The 12500-nt window shown below is 35.8% G+C and overlaps 1 protein-coding gene across 1 annotated transcript in view; it reads left to right on the forward strand.

The window, feature by feature from the left end:
• Positions 1-12462, forward strand: part of LOC106876867 (A disintegrin and metalloproteinase with thrombospondin motifs 16) — a 347122-nt gene extending 334660 nt beyond the window's left edge. Inside the window, exons 21-24 of the mRNA XM_014925608.3 lie at positions 4311-4499; positions 8141-8344; positions 9542-9689; positions 12066-12462. Of these exons, the coding sequence (XP_014781094.1) occupies positions 4311-4499; positions 8141-8344; positions 9542-9689; positions 12066-12244 (720 nt within the window). The 3' untranslated portion in view covers positions 12245-12462. The remainder of the gene's footprint in view (positions 1-4310; positions 4500-8140; positions 8345-9541; positions 9690-12065) is intronic.
• The last annotated feature ends 38 nt before the right edge of the window (positions 12463-12500 follow it).

Raw genomic sequence — 12500 nt, forward strand, 5'->3', positions numbered from 1 at the left:
TACTAACGGTTAAAAAAAAACTTGATAGGGTTCCCTTCATCATATACGCAGTTATCATATTCTGTTAAAATGTCTTATTGATGTATTTGGTTTCTTTCTTTCCTGATGAGAAGATTGCATTGTTTTACACCATTTTATTCCTTCTGGAATAATATCAATGTTGTCTTCGAAACATATGTCGGAAGTAAAAGAATTTGAATAACACCTGCGTTTAACTCTATCTATCTATATATATATATATATATATATATATATATATATATATATATATATATACATACAACAAGAAATAATATTTGTCTCTTATCATATAAAACAAAAGGGTTTATAGGACTGCAAAAGAAATGCTCAAATATAAATGAGATGAAGATAAAGAAGCATTGGTTATAGAACAAACAGTAAGTTTGGGTCGATGACTTTACATACAACACCACCCCTCAAGCATCTAATCATATATAAAAAAAAAAACACCATGGTCTACAAGCACATAAAAAATAATACTTATACATAAAATCACAGAATGTAAAAATATATATATTCTAATAAAATACAAATAGAACGGCTTATCAAAAGTTAAATATAACGACTAAAAATTTCAAAACTATCAAAAGGCCTAATGGACAAATATAAAATAAAGATAAAAATAAAATAAAATAAGTGTCCACCGACTAAAAAAAAATTATCAGACAATTAAAATATTCTTAAAAAATTATTAAAAAATGTTTTTTTAATATTTGAAAAAGTTTTTTTACTTCGCTCACACAAGTACGTCCAAAGTTCAGTAAGTAGACTTCCACAGGTCAAATTCACATATATCTTGAAAAAAGTCTTTTACTCCCACCACACAAGTACGTTCAAAGTTCATAATAAACAGATATCACCGGTCAAATTCAACATTGACATATATCTATGGCCATTTCGGGAGCTCACTACCGCAGTACATTTACACTAAAGTGCATCAGAGTGATGACCGCCCGCCCCCTACCTCGTCAGAATAAGCATGAAACAAGCACAGATCAAAACTTTTATGAAAAGCTTATACTTTTAATGAAAATCTTATATAATTTAAAAGAAAAACTATCAGCGGACCAGTCCAAATTTTCTAAAAAAAAAAAAAATTATTGCTAAACACTCGAGTGGCTGTAGTTATCAGAAATTTAACTTCGCCGGTTTCAAATATCCGTAACGCTAAACAATTTTATTACATTTATTTTTATTTCTATGTACTTGAAAAAGGTGGACGAAAACCTATGGTTGCAAAAAGGGATTACCTCAGTAAATCTATTTTATGTTTTTGGCCCAAAAGACTTAAGGATTGCAAGGGATTCCTTTACATACGACTTACACTTATTTATATTTACTCTTAAGTAAGGGGCTCTCGAAATAGCGTACCATTCTAGAGAATAACTCTTATTATTCCTCTTTAGATCGTGTAAATAAGATGCGAGTATGGTAGAGCTACAGTATTTTTCGTTTGAGAATGAGTTCATGTGGGCCCTATATCTAGCCTTAAAATTTACTGTATTACCCATATAAAATTTATTTAAATTATCCTCATCCTTAACAACGCATTTATATATTACATTTATATATTAGACAGAACCCGTCATGGGGACTTAATCCAAGGTTTCTACAATTACATGATTTCCCAGGGCCATCCCTAACCTTATTTCTACTGATAACAGTACTTGTCAGGTTTCTCATATTCACTCCTTCACATCTCTCATTACTGGGGTTCGATATAACAGGTGGGAGCAAGATGTTGGCATCACCAACCTTAGGCGTATCATAACTTACCTGCCCAGAACCGAGGTTTCCCTCAGAAGAACATCTCCAGTGCCCTTGCCCATTTAACTTGCTTCTATTTATAGATGCGATAATGGAGGCCAAATTTGGCATTACTGAGTAAGAGAACTTGATAGAAGACTTATTGCAAATGCTATAGTATTTATGACTCTTGGGGAAGTTCTCCAGAATCCTAAAAAAACAGCTTGGGCAAATTTCTCACTCTCAGAGAAAAGCGGGTTGGCGAAAATATTACTTCTCTTATTCTAGAATGTGAGCTCTTGGTTTTACTAATCTCCTCACTAGCACTATTTCGTTTCCTATACCTATTTCTAACATCTTTAAATACGTTTCTAACCAATGGCTTATTTTGGTTGTGATCAGGTAACGCATTGCATTTTTCCCGATCGACCGTGACATGGTCAGGTGGTAGACCAGCCATCTTGTTTTTAAATCTCGTGTTAGGTATATATGAGATTTTAGTTTTGAATCCGCTTAATTTTAGAGCGTTACTGTACACAGGCACATGTTGATTGAGAATCTCTTCATTTGCTGATAAATTAGAGATTCTGATCGAAATAACGGTAACGATGCTATCTATAGTGGACTTTGGGTGACTGGACGATACATTGATATATGAGATGGATCTGTTTGGCTTACGAAATGGATAGTATAAACCCGTATCCAAACATAATGTAACGTCCAGAAAATTCACTACTCTGGAGTTAATATCAAATATAATGGTAAGATTAAACAAATCCTTTAAGAAACCTCTCAGGGATTTCCTCAATCTATTCAATGCAGTTTTAGACTGGCTACGTACAGCTAGAAGTGCATCATCCCTAAACAGTCCCCCGGTGAGGAGAGGAAAACTATCCTTAATCTGCGAAAGGAGGCATAGGCCTACTAGGTCAGTCACCTGTGCAGAATCAGATGATCCCATGGTTATATCGAAGAAATTGGTGGAATCAACTCTCTGCCAATCCTGCTCGTTGTAGGAGGTGAGGGTCTCACTTGCCGCTAAAATTACATCAATATCTGAACTAGGTATATCCGCAAATTTGCGGACGAAAATCAAGGCTTTATTCAGCAATATAGGAGATATAGAATTATAATAATTTGAGATATCGAATTGTATAAAATCTAAATTAGGTTTATCCTTAAGGGAGTCAAACCATAGGATAACATCCCCAGTAAATTTCCATAAGGGAAGTTGAACCTTATCCCTCACGATGGGAATAATACTATCAATAATATATTTACTGATTCTACCCAAATCACATTTGGTCGGGCAGATCAACCTATCGACGGATTTGACAAAATATTAGACTTATGGCTCTGCAAGAGGGCATTGGGAGTTTTTGGAGCATAATGCTGGGTTCTGTCAAGCAGGCCCAAACCAGAGATGATTTCTAATCCTATCTACAATGCTTCTTTATATGTATATATATATATATATATATATACACACACACACACACACACACACACACACACACACACACACACACTCACACACACACACACACACACATATATATATATATATATATATATATATATATATATATATATATATATATATATATATATATATGTATGTATATGTGTATATACATACATACATACATACAGATAGATAGATAGACAGACAGACATGAACACACAAACGGCTAGATTGATATAGACATCTATAACTCATTGTCAGAGAAAGGGAGAGAGACCGAGAAGGAGGGAGAGATAGGTGGGAATAGAGACCATACCTATATATTTCCCTTTTATCGTTCTACTCACACAACTCATGCTACAATAAATTAAATTGACTGAGCATGTAACACGTGTAACTCTCTGATCTCAATGTCTGGAGTTTGATATGTTCTTTCCATTTTTTGTAATATTTTAATATTTTATGTTTCTAATATACTGAGATGTTGCACTGTATATACATACATATGTATGTGTGTGTGTGTGTATATATATATATATATATATATATATATATATATATATATATATATATGTATATATATATATATATATATATATATATATTGTGTGTGTGTGTGTGTGTAGGTACTATTTTTGTGTATTGCTTGTTGTTGTGTATAAGTATGTGTCTGTGTATGTTTCTGTTCGTGTTTGTTTGCTTGCTTAGAGACAGAAAGCCTTAGGGAAGCTAATCCAGTAATTTGCCTTCATTGAACGATGACTTGATCTTTAGCAGTATCCAAGATGTCAGCAAGTTTTATGCAACAAAATAATATTTGTTACAAAATAAACGTCTTCGTGGAAGCGAGATAGGTCAATGTAAACCAGTTGGGTATACTATGACTACTTATTGTAACAATCCTGACACTATGAAAAGGAAAATGAAGATTCATAGAAACGAAACTATGTAGGCCGGCGCTCTGTTGCCATATCCACCGATATTTATATTTATTGTTATTGTTAATGAACCGAATTGCTACTTCTTTGTTATTGATCATGATAATTCAACTATTTGACGAATCTTGCATTTTCTAAAGTGTTCCAGAACATGTGGTGAAGGACAACGAAGAAGACATGTTGAATGCCGCATCGTTAATGTGAAACACACCAAAAGATTACAAAGCGATCAATGTCGACATTTACCGAAGCCTGAATCAATCGAGAGATGTACCCTAGAGAAACACTGTCCCGGAAGGTACTCATGGAAACTAACAGCATGGTCTGATGTAAGTTTAGCAAAGTTTTAGTAAATATTTTATCTATTCTTGACAGTTTCTTTTTAGAATTTCAATGAGTTCCTCACATAAGTATATCTAATTTATCTCAATTCTATCTAATTTGGCTATTTTGCGAGTTTATTGTAGTTTGGAAATCAAAACTTATGTGACTTTATTCATTTGTGAGTATTTACTGTTACATAAATGTATGCTGGACTAAACACTCTTTCTGTGTATCTAGCTGTAATTAAAGTTCAATATTCTATTTGTAGTTTTACGACAGCTAGTGTATTACAAAAAAAAAAATACCAGAATTATAAGTACATTCAACATAAACGGTATATTTTATAGATTTAACCTTGGCTATCCATTTAAATGTGCAAATTGTAAAGTAAACATGAAAGTTGTGAGCTTCCAGGCACACAAATGTGACACTTTCTCGTGAACTGATAACACAATCATAAGAAGCTATTGCAGCATGTTGCAGTATAGATCCCGAAACAATATTGGGTAGAAAAACCATTAGTTGACTACATTATCGTCTTTTATACAAACCACAAAAATCTAGATTTGCTATGAAGCTTTAATAATTGGAAAAAATTAACCAAAGTTGAACACACAGATATAGCATCCTAGTAAGAAATTTAGAACCGCTGTTTATAATTGAAAATTAGTTTGAGTTTATAGTTCAACAGATCTGAAATGTATGGCTAGAAAGATCTGACAAGTTAATAGTTTTATTAAACATTATCACTTGTAATGTGTAGTACTTCGATTGAATAGTGACTATAGGATGTTATTTATGTTGCAAAACTTTTGCAGTTAGCATTGACTCTTTTAATTCGCAAAACCTATCCGACAACAAAAATAAGTCTTTTCTCCTCTTGTAACTGTTTCTATCAATTCACTCGCTTGATGGTAATTGCTTTCCAGTGCTTCATACCCTGATCGAAAATTGCTTACTCATTCGATTTTAGCAACATTTCCGTACCTTCCAGAAACCTGAGAGGAATTTTGCTATAAGCCTTTCCAAGCGTATCTATTTACAAAATGTGATTTGTAACATTTAAAATCTAATGGTCCATCTTCAGCTCTGATAATTTTTATGTGCCTAGTAGTTTCGTTCAGCTCTGCGCTTCAAACAATAATTTAAGTGAGAATTTATGTATGTAATTTCAATGCCTAAAATAAAATTTTCCCGTTGCTTGATTACTGCAGTTATTCTTTGAAGTTCTTCGTAAAGAGGCACTGCCAAATACTTGAATGAGAGAGCGGAATCTACAGAAACCTAGAATACGATATCTTTTTCATAAATGTTATCTGTGCATTTTAAAGAAACATTCTTACCATAAGTTATTCCCCTTGTGCTCTCGTCATTTTTCAAACTCTCATTTGTTAATATGAATATAGTTTATGTCATTATATATGTTTGCGTGTGTATATATATATATATATATATATATATATATATATATATATATATATATAGAGAGAGAGAGAGAGAGAGAGAGAGAGAGAGAGAGGAGTAGATAGATAATTTAAATATATATACTCATATTTTGAGTTCTATTTTCCTGTTTATACCAACAAACCTACACACGCACGGACATACACGCACACACACACGCACGCACACGCACACACACACACACACACACACACACATACACACACACATTTGTATATATAGGCTATTGTTTGCTTAATGATAGGATTATCATAAACAGCACACAATCCAGCGTGATTGTACTATTCGAACATGAAACTTGGAATAGTTCACTTATAACTCCTGTATCCATTAAATTATGTGTGCATACTCCTTCCTTTTCCTTGCACACGCACACACACGCACACTACCATCCATCCATGCACATAAGCAAACAAACACACACACTCCTTATTCTCACTCTACACACACATCAATATCCACATTTCCATATCCATCCTCACATACACTGCAGCAAGTATATAATCACACACCGACACTTCCTAAAGTCTACCACTTTTGTCACCTTTATTCCACCTTTATTCTATCCTTGATGGCACATCTAACATCACACACAACACACATACGTCAGACAGTTTCACACACACACATACAAACGCCCATACACACGTATATACACACACAGACACACGGTATATATACGCGCCCTTTCTCATACACGCGTGCACGCGCCCCTACACAAATATACACACGCACACATTAGCTTCATTCGCACGCACATACGTGTCAGAACATTGAACACTGTTGCCTCCCTTCCCTCACTTGGCACCCACGTCTGAAACCAGCTTCTTCCTCTCCCGATCAGACACGCTTTTGTTCTCTGCATCTTTTATCTCTTCTCATCTATCCTTTCTGTAGAAGGGCGTAGATTGGAAACGTTAAAGACTTCCATTTTTTCTACATACATACATGCATGCATGCACGCACGGACGCACTTGTATATATTATTAGTACGATTCATTTGAATCGAGGGATTTTGATATTTTAATATTCAGGACACCAAGCAAGGGTCGAGATCTGCACATTTGTATCTATATGATATACAAATTTATCCATATATACGCATGCATACACGGACATATCAATACACTTATACATACATGTACAAGCTCACATAAATAAACGCATACATATAAGTATACATGTACATGAAAATATATACCCATGCACACCAGCATGTCGTTCCAGGATCCAATGTAAGTTCCAGATCCAACATAGGGAAGGTTCCAGACATGGCGTTTACATAAAATAAGAACACATATGGGTTAAAGATTCACTAAGGCTGTTTCAGACGCGTTGTTTTATTCATGCATAATTCGATTACATAATGAAAAAATGTGTTCCCTTCAAGTGAATTAAAAAATTTTAATTTGGTTCGGAGAAAAAATCCCAAGACCTGGAATGTGGATTGAATCTCTCATTTCTGCATGAATGAAGAGAATGAAAACATATCAAGGGTTAGCGAGATTTAACGGGGAAAAATTAAGTCGGATACTTTTTGAATGCATCTCGTACACTAAGACTTTAGGATTCCCTCACCTAGAATATACATTAAGAAAGGACTAACACTGAACTCCTCAGCTCGCTTCACCTCCCAACATATATGTATGTATGTATGTATGTATGTGTGGAGGCGCAATGGCCCAGTGGTTAGGGCAGCGGACTCGCGGTCATAGAATCGCGGTTTCGATTCCCAGACCGGGCGTTGTGAGTGTTTATTGAGCGAAAACACCTAAAGCACCACAACTTTCTCTCACTCTTACTTCCTGTTTCTGTTGTGCCTGTAATTCAAAGGGTCAGCCTTGTCACACTGTGTCACGCTGAATATCTGTGAAAACTACGTTAAGGGTACACGTGTCTGTGGAGTGCTCAGCCACTTGCACGTTAATTTCATGAGCAGGCTGTTCCATTGATGGGATTAACTGGAAGGCTCGACGTCGTAAGCGACGGAGTGCCAACAACATGTATGTATGTATGTATGTATGTATGTATGTACGTATGTATGTATTATGTATATATGTATGTATGTTTGTATGTATGTATGTATGCATCTATGTATGTATTCACACACACACACACACACACACACACACACGCACATATATATATACATGCTGCTATATACACACAATTTTGCTTGCAGTGTTCTGCTAAGTGTGGACTGGGACATCAGCGACGATCGATATTATGTGTGAAGACAGAAAAAAACCAAACCATATCAGCCTCTAAAGAATTCTGCAAATCCAGTGTTTCTTTTGAAGATGTTCAACTAAAAAGGGAATGTAAAGGACCTCCATGTCCAGATAAAAAAGAATTGCCTATGTGGCAGACGTCCATTTGGTCTGCTGTAAGTATAAAACAAAATTATGCGTAACATTTTTCCATTGATCATTGTCATCTTCCATCACTTCCTGTTGCCCATAACACTGGAGCTGAAGAACAGAGGTCAAAATGCCCAATGATATTCAAGGTTGACCCTTTACGTTCTGAATTCAAATCTGCCAGGGTTGATTTTTTTTTCCCCTTCATATTTTTCGTGGTCGATAAAATTAAATACCAATCAAGTAGTGAAGTCGATGTAATCAATTAACACCCAGAATACCTCTTCAAAATAGCTGACCTTGTGGTCAACTTCATCCTTCATCGTTCCGAGTGTGATAAAATAAGGTTCTAATCAAACATTGGGGTCGGGCCGCCGTCCAGTGACTGAGAAAAGTAATGGATAAAAGATAACTCACTCTCGTCAAATGTGTTTGCCTTGTGCCAAAATTTAAAAAAAAATATTGTTGCTGCTACTATGGCTGCTACTGCTGTCGTTGTAGTTGTTGCTGTTGTTAGTCGAATGATTACATCGTCGTGCCTTGAGCCTATTGTCATCTCATCAAACTGGAGTGGATATTCTTTTACTTTTTTTTGGAGGGAGTGTTTCATTACTCAGACAGCTCATCTCCTGCCAACATCCTTAGCACGGAGGGCTCGGGATGCTGTGATGGGTGATTCATTGTGGCGTGCTATGAAGAGAAGTGGTGAGAAGTGAAGAGCAACAAAGTTCAGAAAACTTTGGGCGTTGATGAGAACGCATTAGCTAGCTTTTTATGAGGACCTTCGGCCAAGGGACAGTGTACAATTTTCAGAAATCTTCAGCTGTGCAGTGATAGAGGGTGACATTGTTCGTTTAGGGCAAACTCTGCAGAAACGGAAGTGCTCTCAACCGGGTTTTGCTTTAGATGCACGAAGAACGATGAGACTGTTCTACACGCACTTGTTCCGTGTCCAAATATTTTTGACTTGTGAAGTAATGTCGATCATCTCTTATCATACGTAGAAAGGGTTCGGATATCGGTAGAAACAATTATGAAGACCACCCCAAGCCCTTCTTTTGGCAGAGACTGGTAGACAGTCCGCCTCTGGTAGTTATGATGAGAGAGGTTGTGTGGTGGATATGGTTGAAAGAACTGAAGATAGACACTTGCCCCATTATTGTTATCGTTATTACTGTTGGTGCTGTCGTTATCATCGTCATCATTATTATTTATATTTTCAGTGTTCAACGACATGTGGGCGAGGATTTCAGCGTCGACGAGTAACATGTGTAGATCCTGTCTCTAGGACATATGTTTCCACTTGTGATCCAAAATCAGAACCTCGAAATAGACAATCTTGTGAGATACAAGCCTGTCATATGAGTCAAGGTATGGTTTCAGTAATCTTACATTTAATTTGATAATTACATGTTGACATATAAAATAGAAATTTTAATGAGTAGAAAATCGTTAGCATTGATGAGAATTCATATCAAAAGGGGCATGGAGGAAATTTTCAAAATTTCAATTGACTACTTGTTCTTTTGGCGATATAGAAGAGCGTGAGCGTGTTTCATCTTTCGTATCTATGGTGATAACTCCGGATATGTTTAGTTCTTATTAGACATCCTCAGTGAAAATTAAGAAATCAATAGACAAAGTCCTAGAACAATACAGCAAATACGTCAAACGTCAAACCTATTAAAAGTACACAATCTACAAATAAGTGCGTTACATGAATCAAATGCATACTAACTATATAATAAATGAACGCATTATCAAAAATCTCTTAAAACAGAACACGAAACCCATAAGACCAAATAATATACAAGAAGCACTAAAATGAAAAACCTTTTTTTGATCATGTAAATCGAGAACTAGGTACTAACTAATATGATCGATAAATTCGATTACAAACGTGGAAGCTTTATAACTCTTAATATTCTGTAATCATACAAGTACAACACTGCAGCCTATGTACTTGGAGCTGTAACACACTTCACCACCATACAATTTAAAATTTAGCAGAACTTTTGCAACAATAGATCTGTATTCTGCAGATATTTATTAGTGACAGAAGCAGTATTAATACCGAAGGGTAATATCCCCACTTACATGTGGATGTTCTGTTAGAACAAACTATACTGCAGTACATTCCACGAGAGAAACTCTCATATTGGCTTTTGATGCAAAGTGCACTCTTGTTTATATTTAACAAAATAGCGATATAAACAAGTGTGTATTTTGCACCAAAAGCCTATATGAGAGTTTCTCTCATGGCATCTACTACAGTATAGTTTGTCCTAACAGAACACCCAGTTCAAGTGGGGATAAATATTATCACTCTATATTCTGAAGAATTCTACAGAAAAGTAAACAATTAATGGTGGCAGCAATACTCAGAACTTCATTCTGAACACGACTGTGCAAGTCTAGAAATGTTGATGATTGATTTTTAGAGTTTTCTCTTGCAGAAACAAAAAATGCAAAAAACGCATTCGAAAATACGAAGAAAAAGAACTTGGCAAAAAATCCCTAGAATATAGACGTGTATCAATACAAAAACACACGTGCGCTTGCGCACGCGCACATACACACACACACACACACATACACACATAGAGGCACATATACACATACATATATACATACACACATACATACACACACATACATACATGCATACATACATACATACATACGCACGCACGCACACACACACACATCCATACATGCATACATACATGCATGCATACTTACATATATACATACACACACACATACACACAAACACATACACACATACACACATACATACATACATATTATTTACAATGCTACCGGCGGGGAGGACTGCCTTGACGCATACGTCAAAAGCTTGTCAGAACTAGCAGATATTCACACCTTTAAAAATAAGGAATACGAGTGGAACACCCAAATAAAAACATCAATTCAGTGCGAACATAACAGACGTAATATTTTTCTGTGGAGCAGGGTACAAAAATTATGCACTGCTACTAAGGTCAGCCGCCCAGTGGGTGTGAATGTACAACCAAAAGCCCAGAAAAAAGAGAACATTTACGACGAATTAATACGGAACATACAAATCTTGTACCCTAACTACAAATTCTCATCTATACCTATCATCATAGGTGCTTTAGGTTATCTATCAACAAATTTCCAGAAAAAACGTAGGAAACTCGGTTTTACGGAGGAAAAGCAAAAGAAACTGACGTGTATTCTCCAAATTCAATTCATTAATGGTACAGTGAAGATTTGTAAGATATTCCAAAACTCCTCCATCTGAGATTCTTATGCGAATAGATGCACACACTTGGGTGTATGCATCGACAGTTCAATCAATACACAACCGTACCACTTATTTAAACTCACAGAAGAATCATACATGCATGCATACATACATATACACACACATTCACATTCACATACGTAGACACGTGCACATATATGTGTATGTGTTTAGGAGTGTGCGTGTGTGTGGGTAAATTGGTATCGCAACTACATGGTTTCAAGTTCAGACCTACTGCGTGGTACGGTAAGCTGTCTTCTGCTATAGCCCCAGGTTGACCAAAGCCATGTGAGGGGATTTTGCAAACCGAAACTGAAAGAAGCCTGTCGTATGTGTGCGTATGTTTGTATGTGTGTGTGTGTGTTTGTGTGTGGTGGGGGTAGAGAAAGAAAAAATGTAAACAAAGTACTGCACTTCATTCTTGCTTTAAAGTAAATCTGTTTTCTACTTTTCAGACGATCACAATATTCAGCACAACTTGAGTAACAGGTACCAAGACAGAGTTTATCGGACGTGCTACGACAAATACAAGTGGTGCCACCTGGTAGTAAAACACAGAATGTGCGGTCACAAGGCATATGCGGCCGTCTGCTGTGCTACGTGTCACAACAGTGCTATAGTTCCTATTAGATGATGTGCTAACGAGAGAAAGAAAGAGCGACAGAAAAACAGAGTAATGGAATTCACCTTCTGAAACGTTTGTTCATTCTTGTACAAAAATAACAAAACAAAACAAAAAACAACAAAAACAAAAGCAAAAACACAACAAAAAAAAACGAGAAGAAAGAAGCTCTGACGATATGAATGACTAAATGTTTTAAAGCCTTCCTTCGTCATGACTAAGGAGCAAGAGTATATATATCAACATTATAGATGCATGCGTGATATTT

Source organism: Octopus bimaculoides, chromosome 1, assembly GCF_046866305.1.
Source record: "Octopus bimaculoides isolate indiv1 chromosome 1, ASM4686630v1, whole genome shotgun sequence".
NCBI lineage: Eukaryota > Metazoa > Mollusca > Cephalopoda > Octopoda > Octopodidae > Octopus > Octopus bimaculoides.